Source organism: Schistocerca cancellata, chromosome 10 (genome assembly GCF_023864275.1).
Source record: "Schistocerca cancellata isolate TAMUIC-IGC-003103 chromosome 10, iqSchCanc2.1, whole genome shotgun sequence".
Lineage (NCBI taxonomy): Eukaryota > Metazoa > Arthropoda > Insecta > Orthoptera > Acrididae > Schistocerca > Schistocerca cancellata.
Genome location: NC_064635.1, coordinates 120626582 through 120639709, shown reverse-complemented (window position 1 = coordinate 120639709; position 13128 = coordinate 120626582). Strand labels below are relative to the sequence as shown.

The 13128-nt window shown below is 38.1% G+C and overlaps 1 protein-coding gene across 1 annotated transcript in view; it reads left to right on the top strand.

The window, feature by feature from the left end:
• The window catches only part of LOC126106182 (uncharacterized), a 32235-nt gene extending 19155 nt beyond the window's left edge, over positions 1-13080 (top strand). Inside the window, exons 2-5 of the mRNA XM_049912419.1 lie at positions 7121-7534; positions 10208-10252; positions 12908-12985; positions 13027-13080. Of these exons, the coding sequence (XP_049768376.1) occupies positions 7205-7534; positions 10208-10252; positions 12908-12985; positions 13027-13080 (507 nt within the window). The 5' untranslated portion in view covers positions 7121-7204. The remainder of the gene's footprint in view (positions 1-7120; positions 7535-10207; positions 10253-12907; positions 12986-13026) is intronic.
• Positions 13081-13128: the final 48 nt, after the last annotated feature.

The window sequence follows — 13128 nt, the reverse complement described above, 5'->3', positions numbered from 1 at the left end:
GAGGTGTACGGAAACAACGTAGTGAGTGAATGTTCCATCTCGAAACGGTCCATTTGGTTTAAAAAATTGCCGAACCAGCGTTCATGATGAAGAGAAGAGTTGATGCCCAAGTATTGTGACTGACAATCTTGTCGCTAAAGTTGGTGAAACAATTTGTGAAAACTGTTGCTTCACAATAAAAGTGCATTTGCTTTCTTTTCCACAAGTCTCGCAGTCTTTGTTGTTTGAAATTTTTACTCAAAAGAAAGGCTACTACAAATTTTGTGCGCGATGGGTGCCCAAAATGCTTACAGAGCACCATAAAGACCAGCAAATGGGGGCAACATTGACATTTCTGGAGGCCTACCACAAACTTGGTGATTCGTTACTGGATCGAATCGTAACTGGTGACGAGACTTGGGTGAAAAATGTCAACTGCAAGACAAAATTACAGTCCATGGAATGGGGCACACAAGGTCTCCCAAAAACCAAGAAAATGTTTGCAAACCTCGTCAGCAAGGAAGTTGATGGCGACAGTGTTTTGGGATACGCCAGGTGTGCTTCTTATGGATGTTCTCGAACGTGGAGCAACCATAAATTCAGCCCGGTACTGTCACTTTGCACAGCCTTAGAAGAGCAGTTCAAAACAAATGCCGAGGAAAGCTGACGTCCAAAATTTTGTTTTTGCCCAACCTCACATGGCAGACTGCACTAAAGAACTCCTTGATTCAATCAAATGCAAAATTTTTCCTCATCCGCCCTGCAGCCCTGATCTTGCACCAAGCAACTTCCACTTGTTTCCGAAGGTGAAGAACTGGCTTGCACTGCAGTGCTTTGATGACGACGTGGAACTCCAGACGGGCGTGACTCACTGGCTGAAGTCTCAGGTGGCAGAATTTATGCTGAAGGTCTTTCAAAGCTTGTCCATCACTATGATAAGTGCCTCAATGTGTTTGGTGACTGTGTAGATAGGTAGTATGTCAATCGCTCTATAATGTATGTAATATGTATATAATGTATATAATAAAAAGTATTTCTTGTACTTTTTTTTTTTTAATGCCAAAACGTTCCGTACTTTCTGAATAGCCCTCGTATCTTTTATATTATAAATAAAAATGTAAGTGTTCATTTGTTCAACATTGTGTATCTCATCTCCAAAAGTTCTTCAAATTACCTTGAAACTTTGAGTCACTGCTGCATTCAAATGTGCATGTGTTTTTATATACCTGCTGGAGTGCTACATAATGTACAAATATATATGTAAGAATTGTAGGGGAAATCTATAAAAAATTGTAAATATTTGTTTGTTCATAATATTAAATCTCCAAAAGTTCTTCACAAATTGCTCTGAAATTTTGACACAACATTGCCTTCAAATATGTGTGTTTTTGTACTTTTTTTTAAAAAAAATGTGTAATACATAAAGGAGGAATGTTATTACCAAACATCTAAAAGTTTTTGACCTATCTACTTCAGATTTTTATACAGTACCCTAAGGAACATTCAGACAGACATAGCCTATATGTTTTTAAAACATATGAAATATATAAACAGCTAAACGTAGTTACCAAATATCTCAAAAAGTACTCCACCGATTTACTTCAAATTTTTACATATTACAGTGAAACATTGTTGGCAAACAGGAAGATATATTTATGGCTTATCAGCACATGATAGGAATACTACAGATTCAGAATTTGCAGTAACTATAACAATGGCTCAGAGTGGTGAAGAGGAGATGGATGGAGAGGTGGTAGGAAACTGACAGAAAGTGGGAAGGAGGAGATGGGCAGATGGGGTGGGGGGGGGGGGGGGGGGGAGATTAGGATACATATCCAATCCCCATACATGTTAGAAATGTGTGTTTTCTCTTTTCTTTCTTTTTCACTTAATGAGGCAGAGCTACAGCAATTTGAGTGTGGAAACAGCTGGTAAACAATAAAAAGCTACAGAAGCTATCTAGCCAAAGCTTAATGATATGCTTACAAATGTTTAACCAAGTTGATGTTTCCATTTCACAGTCTGATTGGAGTCCACATGGTGAGTACACATAATAGCACACCGACAGCTCGTGAATGTCAGCCATTGAAATTTTGTACATTAAATGGAAACAACTAGCCTGAACATACGTAACCTCACTGTTAATCAACTGTGCTGAGAGAACTTGAGCGTTATGGTCTAACCCAGGTTTGGTATCTGATACTCAGTTTACTACTGCTATGATGTCCACACTTCTAATTGGTATTCTTTTGTTTGGCACCGGTAGGACTGATTCCGAACATATTGCATGTCACTGGTGGTCTGTCGAGGTCCTCGGGAGAGTCTACATGCTCAAGTTTAACTAATCTCATCATCAGTTCGCGTGAGATCTCAGTCCTGTCTCTCTATTTTCTTGAAGTTTTGAGGATGTACTGTCAAACCCATTTATATGAGCGGTCCTTTTCTATGTGATTATCTTTGTACTATTTATTTTATTAGGCATCCTTTTTTGTGGTCTCTCTCCCCTGCATAACAAATTTCTTTACTATGTTGTAAATAATTATTTGTCATAACTATACATTTTTGAATAATGTTCTTTTAATCCATTGTTGTTTTGTGCTATTTCAATCTACCACAAAAAAACAGGTTTGACTGTATGGAGCAAGATTTATTTTATGTTTGTTTATTTATTGATATTTTCTTGAATACTTAGCATTTTTTTTTACATGATAGGAAGCAAAACAATTTCTGACGTGTAACGTGATTCCATGAGGCTTATGTGTCAAATTTGTTGTCCTAATTTTTTTTTGTTTTTGTAACATATATGGTGCCTTCGTCATTCATCTTTGTTGGTTTTGGAGATTTGTGTTGGCTGGTGCAGCTTTAGCTGCCCTGAAAATATATTGGCTGAATCTACTTCAGATTTTTACACAGTGCCCTAAGGAATATTCAGACAGACGTAGCCTATATATTTTTAATACATATGAAATATACAAAGGGTTAAACATAGTTACCAAAAATCTCAAAAAGTACTCCACCGATATACTTCAAATTTTTACATATTAAAGTGAAACGTTCACATTAGATCTCAATCCTGTCTCTCTATTTTCCCAAAGTTTTGAGGATGTACTGTCAAATCCAATTATATTGCATTTTCATGTTGATATAGTGTGAACTTGTTATATAAAGCACATTTAAACATGTATAACACCGCTTTTTTTCTACAGTTTTATAGTTTTCCTCTATTTAGGGTAGTAACTAAGGAATCGGTCTGCGCAATCTGCTCCCATCACGTATTTGTTATAATCCAGTACAGCTTCAGGGTTTTGACTCATGCGATTGGCTTTTCTGTATATTTTTTGTGTGTCTACAAAATTGGCATTATATATGGTAGAAATTATTCATATCATTTTTGTCTTCAATGCTCTCTATAATTGTGCCAGTACTACACAATTTTTTGATATTTAGTTCCAAATATATTTAATTTTGCATTCTTTAACTTTGTTGGAAATCCGCCGTTTAGTCACATCATTCCATACACCCGAATTTTCTTTGTAAGCAAGTTTTCTACGAGTTCTACACTGTTGCAGCAACTATCCATGTATAGATGGAGCCATTTTCCACAAACATGTGTCATTAGTTCCATCACTGTCTCCTTTAAAGGCTGTTATATGGTAGAGTATATTTTCAAACTATAGAAAATCCAGGATGGAATGTAACAATATTATGACAAGGAAAGTAGCCACTCGCCATATAGCGGAGATGCTGACTCGCAGATAGGCACAACAAAAAGACTCTCACAATTATAACTTTCGGCCATTAAGGCCTTCGTCAACAACACACACACACACACACACACACACTCTCTCATGTAAACGCAACTCGCACACAAGACTGCAGTTTAATGCAACTGAAACCATACTGTGTTTGAGAATTGTGCTATAATTGTGAGAGTCTTTTTGTTGTGCCTGTCTGTGACTCAGCGTCTCTACCATATGGTGAGTGTCAACTTTCCTTCTCATAATATTATAGAGTATATTTTGAAAGAGGAAATACATCCCATTATTAAACTGCAAAGCATCTGGAAGAGTATACCTTATGGGCTATAAATTTTGAAATGTAGTTCTTGATGTCACGATATCATTCCTTCATTGATAAAAATATTTTGACCAAGATTAAAAATTTTTTAAACTTAGAGAAATAATCAGTTGTAGTTTGCACCTTGGAGAGTCAGTCGGTGTTGTCCTGTTTATTATTGGTATCTGAAAAATGCTAATATTCATTGAAATCTGTTATGAGACATCATTTTGCAAAATAGTGGTGGTTTCCAATAACAGATTTGTTTACCAATAATTGTCCACCTTTGGTTTTTTTTTTTTTTATTCCCATCAGAATAGCATACCCAAAACATTTTCTAAGTTTGGCTGTCTTCACATCTACAAACTTGACACTTTTGTTATTTGGCTTCCTCCCTAAAAATAATTTAGTGACATCCTCAATCTTCTGTATATTGCTGGGAAATATGTTAAGACCCAGAAATCCTTCAGTTTCATTATTGGTCCTCGATAAATCAACATCTGATCACTCACATTGTGATCTTCGTTTGATTCTTCCGTATCACTTGGCCGTGATAGTGTTTGTTGAATTCTCCGTGTACATATTTCAGAGTCATTAGAAGATTCTGCTTCACTCTATTTTTCTGGTGATGTAATGTCTTCTTCTTCTTTGCAAACCCCAAATTCAACTGGAATATCAAACAACGTATCAGTGCATTCATCATGTATAACTGTGTCTTCTCCTTCATTTGCCCTTATCAAAGAGCATGAGTTTTTATAAAAACAGTGTGCTGAAATGTCTGTACCTTATTGTCCCATGACGCAGAACACATGGAGTATTGGTATTTGTTTGATAGTGTTGATCATGGCACTACAGTTGTGTCACCAGTGCTTGCCAGCTTTTTCTGTGCACGACACAAATCTGGTGCCAGTGGTATTTGTGTGACACAAACATTGTGCCAGCAGCATCTGCTCGATAGATGTTCGCATGACACCAACATAGTTCTTCCAGACAGCATCGTGTTAAAATCGCTGTGACCAGAGTTGAAATTGGAACGCTTGCACCAAAATCCGTAAAACTAGTGTACACTGAAAGACATTTTTGGCGCTGTCAGTTGAACTGTGGTACATGGAAAAGTGGAAAAAAATTACTATCTTCAGTATCCGATAAAGACAAATAGGTCATTTGTAAAATTTCAATGTTAAGAAACACTTTTCTGGTTGGTTATCAAGTCTGCACTTTATATTCTCTCTATTTTGGCCATCAACAGATATTTTGTAACCCAAATAACAAAGCCCATTATCTCCTTTTTGTGTTTTATTTCCTAATCTAAGTCCCTCACCATTACCTGATTTAATTTGACTGCCCTCCATTATTCTTGTTTTTTCTTTGTTGGTGCTCATCCTACATTATCTTTTCAAGACACTATCCATTGTGTTCAACTGATCTTCCAAGTCTTTTGCTGTCTCTTGACAAACTGCTATCTACATTTAGATTAAAATTACTTAATAGTTGACACTTCCTGGCCCAGTGCTGGTTTCCTCCTATCAGAGCACTCAGTCATGCCCGAACTGTTCGCCATTGCCAAACTGCCACATGCAACAATTGGTCAGTTCATGTTGTCTGGATTTCTTTCTTGTTATGTTCAGATCCTGACTCATGGGTTTGACCCTATAGTTTCGTATTTCATTACACATGGTAGCCACAACACACACACACACACACACACACACACACACACACGATTCCAATGATACACACACATTTCATACACAACACTAACAAAATACTACTGGATCCTTCCAAACACTTGATGCAGTTCAGTGTCACATATCCTAAGAAAGTTCATTATCAAAGTATCAAGAACCGGCTTAATGTTGGCTCTAGAAATATACTACAGCCCCCTATGTATTGCTGACATAGGGATTAGAATAATTATTGCGTTCACAGAGGCATTCAATCAATCATTCTTCCCTCATTCCATACATGAATGCAATAGGAAGAAACTTTAATAACTGGTACAGTGGGACATACCCTCTGTCATGTACCTTACAGTGGTTTGCAGAGTATAGATGTAGATGTAAAGCTAAATTTTTAAAGACCATAAATCATCATTGCCATGGGAATGTAAGTATCATAAATGAACAGTTGTATGCATAGTAACGTCGTAGTGCAATGGTTAGCACATTAATCTGTTGTGCAGAAGGTCATAAGTTTGAAGTTTGTGAAATACAGCAGTTTTTTTAATTTCTAAATCCAATCAAAATACTTACATTTTATTTTTATTCAATTAATTGAGTTAAACATATTTTTTTAAAAAATTTATAATACTTTGTGTGTCATTTTCATTATCACTTTGCACTTATTTTTTCTTCCTACCATGCTTTTTTTTTCATTTGAAATATGCCAGCTTCCTCTATAATGTACAGTAAAGTTCTAACAAGGACTGCTTGTCAGTTGGTAAAGCAGCGTTATGTGTAACTCATATGAGGATAGTCTCAGCCAACCACTAAAAGACAGTGAGAAATTACAATTTGGTATTTTTTTTTTTTTTTTTTTTTTTTTTTTTTTTTTTTTTTTTTTTTTTTTTTTTTTTTTTTAGTGCTCAAACTGAAATTTTTCTGTCTCGAGTTTGCCTGTAGAGGTTAACTTTAGTGACTGTGAACAAAGCAGTCATGATTTTAGTTCTGCCATTGATTGCTAACTGCCATTTTCTTGGATACATTGCACATTGCAAGATTGTGGTTCAGCTTAGGACATCAGTTTAAATTCAGGACTACAAATCACATCCCATTGACGGAGTATCTCGCATTTGTGTCATACCTTGTGGCAGCTGCTTCCAACATTGTTCCATGTTCCACGTTAATAGCATTTGCAAAGTGGCATGCTGTGTTGGTGGTTCATCCGTAACAGAGCGGTAGCTGGCAGCTGATTTGGCAGCTCTGTAGTTGAAAGTGACATATGTCAACTATCAAGTGATTTTAATCAGACTGTAGCAAATTCCAAAGAGAGTGTAGCAGTAATCACTGTCAAAAGGTTTCCCTAAATTGCTATACAGACCCATAATCTTTTCTAGCTAGCACTACATTTAATTTCAATTTCACAGTTTCAGATCGACAGTAGAAAAGCACAGTTCCAGCTGGGGAACCTGCGGAGTCAGTTTCAGCAGGAGGGTGGGGGAGGTGAAGAGATGGATCTGGTGACTGGGGAGGGCCAAGATGCCCTCCCAGTCTTGGAGGGGGAGGTCTCGTCCTCGACGAGCGACGAGAGAGGGGCGGCGGGACCCAACCCCCTGGTGCCACCTCCGGAGGCTGGCGAACAGATGGTGGTGTCCGAAGCCGGAGTATTTCCCCAGCAGGGCTTGGAGGAGCAGGAGGTGGAAGAGGAAGTGCTGGATGGCTCGGTGATGGGTGACGTTGTAAGCGGCGTGCCGTCGCTGTCACCAGACACATCTGAATCTGCTCTCGAGTTGTTGTGCCAGCCATTTGAGCCCGGCCAGAGTGGTTTAGGTGATCTTACGGTAAGTCATTTTCATAAACATACATGTATTGCAATTGAATGTCACATAATACGATATATGATGTATTACTCAGTATTTCCGAGACTACTCGCAGGAGGGTGGGTGATCCGAGTATCTATTTCGACAGAAAACTTTTTAAGATAATGGGTATTCACTTGTTTCAGGTCTCCGCCAATATTAACTTTCAGTACTCGGACAGTTTGGTGTCCATATGGGTCTTGTGTAAATGTTTTCATGTTCTATGATTACATGCAGAGGAAATCCACTGCCCAGGAGTGATATAATTTCATCTTCTATTAAGTAGTGTTATTGAAGAATGCAGTGTCATCTGCTAGTTAAAAGTTGGCAAAGTCATTACAAACTGAGGCTATTTGACTTCTGTTGGAACTGCTACTCCAGTGAGACACTACGTTGAGAGGTTTCTTTGAATGAATGACTAGTAATTCACTTTTTCACACATTATTGAGGAAGTAACGTTAACTGAATTTTCTATATTGTTTGCTCTTTAAACGGAATTTTAGCTTCTTAGGCGTGAATTACGTGAATTGGGTAGAGTGGACTAAGCGTAGTGTACTGCTCTTCTCACCAACATCAGACCGAAAAGTCATGGAACATGGGTGCAGTGCTTTTGTTTACATTTTGTGCTAAGACGACCCCCCCCCTCCCCCCTCCCTCTCTCTCTCTCTCTCTCTCTCTCTCTCTCTCTCTCTCTCTCTCTCTCTCTCACACACACACACACACACACACACACACACACACACACACACGCGCGCGCACGCACACACACACACACACACACACACACAAAATAATGGTACCAAATTGTTGCTACTACAGATACAAATTCGAATTTATCGAAGGAAAAAAGTTGCTTCTCTCAAAGGTCTAATTGTAGTTATGGTACTAGTAAGAGGCGCTGTATGTATCGATTAATATTGAGACACGTGTAATGAAGGAGTAAAATCATACAGCAAATTTATGAGGCTGTACAGCCCTTTATTTATGAGACAAGTGCTAGATAATTTCGGTATAGTGGGAGTATGCCACCAACCAATCCTTTGAATGTATGTCCATTTTAAGGAATGTTCATCTGCAGATAAGACATGAATATGACAGTTTAAGAGATTTTTTAGATTTCCAAACTGTTGTGCTTATTTCAAAATTAGTCACAGTAGGAATCTATACTATACAAGGAATAAAAAAAATAGGACACCAAAAAGAAAAAGCTGAAGAATTTCATCCTTAAAAATTATCAAAATGTAGTCTTTATTACTAAAATGCTAACCTGGTACCAGTTGCAGCATAAGGGCAACAAAAATTCAATTTTCAGTATTTCACGTAATTATAAACCAAATTTAAAATGCTTTCATAATCTATTAATAAAGAGTGTATCAACACAGTATTTGAGAATGAGAGCGCTTAGTGACTTCCAACAAATTTACTCATAATTTCAAACCTTTACGAAACTTTTTCTTGTTAACACCCCACACAAAATTATGAAAGGAAAACTAGGTATCACTTACTATAGTTTTGCTGTTCATACTGTCGGACTTAAAGCATCAGGCATGATATTTTGAGTTTGCAGACAGTATCTGTGTATACCACTGAATGTACCTGCAGAGTTCTATCATTGTGTGGCACATATCTCTGGAGATATGACATCTTAAACACCGAGACATGTGAAAAACTGGCTTTTGGTTAAAACAGAGCACAAATTACTGATTTTATATCCCATCCAGTGTTTCATAATGACGGCACTTAGCGACTTCTAACAAACTTAAAGCATAATGTCAAACTGTTCCTGAACTTGTTCTTGCTTGCACACTTAAAGGCAGATATTCAACACATTAACTCATTTCTAAAGTAAATCACCTTTTTTCAAGCTGTTTTCTATACAGGAGTTCAATTCTGTAAAGAAGCGGGGTTTACTGGTTTAAATCTATGTTGCCTTTCTGTGACACATTTATCGATTTGGAGTGCTTCGAATGGTGTTGTCTTCCCGCTTTTCATAACAGCATGTACAACATGTGGATCTGTGTTGTACCCGTGGTTTTGTGTTAGAAGATCTTTTGTAAAGCAGAAAGATGTCATTACCCAAAGTAGCTGATGTAGATAATCATATGACACAGAATGCTGGCTTACAGTTAAATGACCAAACACTACTTTCTGTTTTCTTTCTGTTACATTAAGTATTAGGTATGCAAATGTTACATTACAACAGTAAATTCGAATTTATTTTTCATATTTTGTTAAATATAATGATTTCTGTGTAAAGTAAAAAAGTAATTCTCTCCTGTGTAACCATTGTGTATCTTGTCATTTACTGTAATGGTATGAGTAATATCTGTGTAAGTCGCATGTTGTGTAGCTGTGGTTGTGACATTAGGTCATCAGTTGGTGATGGCCAAAGAAGCTGAAAGCTGTTTCGTGATCAACTTCCGAAGTGTTTCCTTTTTAGTATTATTAATGAAGTGTCGGTGGTGTCCGCCAGCATGGTATTGCCTGTACTTTCATTGTGACAGTTTGATGCCATGTGAAATGCTCTTGAAACATGTTGTATTCATACATTTACAAATACTATTTCTTGGCATGCTCATTTTTGTAACGTGATTGGTTGAATACCTCTTACTTGGTCATTTATCGTTCTCGCAATTTCCCCCACTGCTTTGCCAGGATTCGTGCTTGGACTTCATTGTGCACCTGCAACCCGAATGTCAGGTAAGTGTGAGGTATTATACCTTTCCATATGTGTACAGAAATAGACTGAGTCTGAAACAGATATGAAAAAGAATGTTATGTATGTGCGTTTGGTGAATATTTATTCTGTAGTCATGCTGCATGTGACATTGGTAAATTCTTTAGAGGGTGAAGTGTCCACATCCATTAATGTATCTGAGAATGAGCGCACACTCGAAGCTTGCTAATACTGCTTAATAAAAGACTCATTTAAACTAATAGTCTAGTGGAAATGATGTGATGCTTACTGTTAGTCTGCTTCTTCAAGAAGACAATTTTTTATACACTGATTATGTACAGCGAATCACAGGAAGTAATAGTTCCCTTGGAAACACACACACACACACACACACACACACACACAAACTTATGGAGATGCATATCTCTTGCACGATACAGTGTTCTTCAAAGTTTATTGGATGACTTGCACAGTAGCATAGAACACTGTTTGTAGATTTGATTAGGAAGCACGTGAATACAAACCACACTCTGTGTATCTGTTTACTTACAGTTCATTCACTGAAAGCACAATGGCCGATGGAGTGGTGTGTGAAAACAGTACCACCTTAGGCAGACACACAATTCTGTGGGATAGCCAAACCCTGACAGTAGCTAACAGCAAAGTTCATATCACAATCCGGAAGAAAACCTCATAAGATGGGGTTGTCATCAATAGATATGAGGGAGAGCTAGCTGTAAATACCACCTGGTTGCAACAAGTGAGGCAGTGCCTGTCAACGGCGGCCCCTAAATCTGCCTTAAGTGTTTTGCCACACGACCTGACTCTGGCAGGCGTATCCTTCCGTGCTATACATAGCAGATGCGGCGAACTTAGGTGTATTTATGTTGATCAATTTGTCATATTGTGAGGTTACAAAAGTCCATTTGGAAGAAGTCATTTAATTTTTCATTAGAAATGGATCAAGAAAAACAAAGTATAAGATGTTAAAAAAGTGAAGAGAAGTAAAAGCCAATTTAAGTCTTGGATATGGGGAGAGAGACAAGAAGCAAAAAGCTGTCAGGAGTTATGGTGGACCAACCAAGATACCTATTATAATAATAAAAGGAAGAGGAAAAAAGCAAATATGGTAGGTAAAAAAACAGGTTAGATGTGTTGCTTCTCATTTCAGATCCTAAGCAGGAAAACACACAAAGCATAAGGAAGCCAGTTAATTGTATCAAAGGAAAATTTAATTAAGAAAACTGGTTAATTTCAGGCAGAATTGCTATCAACGATTTACCTTCAGGGGGTGATTTGTGGAATACTACCAGTATGCTCACAAACTGTCTCATCAAAATATCCGGGCTCTCCTATGTAAGGCAGAAATGTCACTAGAGCCGGACCTGGCAGTTTAAATGAGGCGGGGAGTAGTGTTGTCAGTAACAGTGCAGTGTGTGTCAGTCAGGAGAGCCCGGTGACTTTGAATGTGGGCCAGTGATTGGATGTCCCCCGATAATAAATCTGCCAGGGACATTTCAGGCCTGCTAAAGCTGCCAGAGTCGACTGTTGGTGATGTGGTTACGAAGTCAAAATGCGAAGGAACAATTGCAGCTAACCAGAGACCAAGCAGACCTCGTGTAAGGATAGACAGGAACTGTCAGTCATTGCAAACTTTTGTAAGAAATCACACAAAGAATTCTTGAGGCAGTTACAAAGAATGGGGTACAGTGGTCGAGCAGCTTCTCGTAAGCCTCACATTTCTGTGCTGAACGCTGACACCTGAGGTGGTGTTAGTCCTTTTTGTATTTTTATATTGCTGTTTTCTTCTGTCCAGCTGGTTCACATGAACCTTCTCCAAAGCTACATTTACCTCACTTCTAAGTGCTTTCTGTCCATTTTTAACAGTGTCCAGATTTCACAGCCATTGGTTTAAAATAACCAATAGTTAAAAATGTGCATAACATATGTTTAGCAGTTTTGAAAAAAAAAGTTTAACTTAAAAGGCAAAAAACAAAACTTTGATAGTAAGAAAATAAAAATTGAGGAAATATGACATATAGATTGAAAAAAATAAATAAATAAAATTAAAAATTTGATAAATTTAGTTATTTATGCATCTTAGTTACAAAAGACAACTGATGCGGCGTGGAAAATATTGCAACAGCTAAACATGCCTTCAGTGAACAAAGCTGTTTAGTACTGAAAAAATAAAAATGATTTGTCAGGAAGTTCATCTGATGTGCCCTTCTATGTGGCTGTAAAAGCTGTGTCGTGTATTAAATCGTACATTTAATCATCCTTGAATTGGCAACTGGTGAACTAGTGGCTGTGCTTGTGTTAGACAACTAAGCCCATTGTCTGGGGCTTGATCTGTAAGTGTTGGCTATTTCTTTTGGCATAAAGCTTAGTATATGTTAAAAAAAAGTGGCCCACCATTCACACTCTGAGCTAAACCTTAGGATCTGTTGTAACTGACTGGGTGTGATAGTTTTCTATTTAGAAGCAGCAAAGGGCGTACCACGGACAGTTCTCAGTAAAGTGTTCAAAACAACTTTTTGTCAAGCAATAATTTAGTTGTAAGTAAATGCCACTCTCCTGTTCTGAACGCATTTTGTAATAACATCTTTTACATTTGACTACTCGTTGTTTTGAGTACGTGTTGTGTGTGAGCATCCCCTGTCACTTATTTATGACAGGTGGAGGGCCCTTCAGTGGAAGTAGCGACCGTGGAGGAGCTACTGTCGGAGGACGGCTGCAACATCGACCCCGTGCTGGTGGGTGACGGCGCTCTGGATGATGAGAGTGTCCTCATCAGCACCACTGTGGGGGAGGCAGAGCTGGCAATACTGCAATGGGGCGAGGGCGATGACCAGGCCTGCGAGGAGGTGGTGGCCACAGCCGGTGCCATTCCTACCAT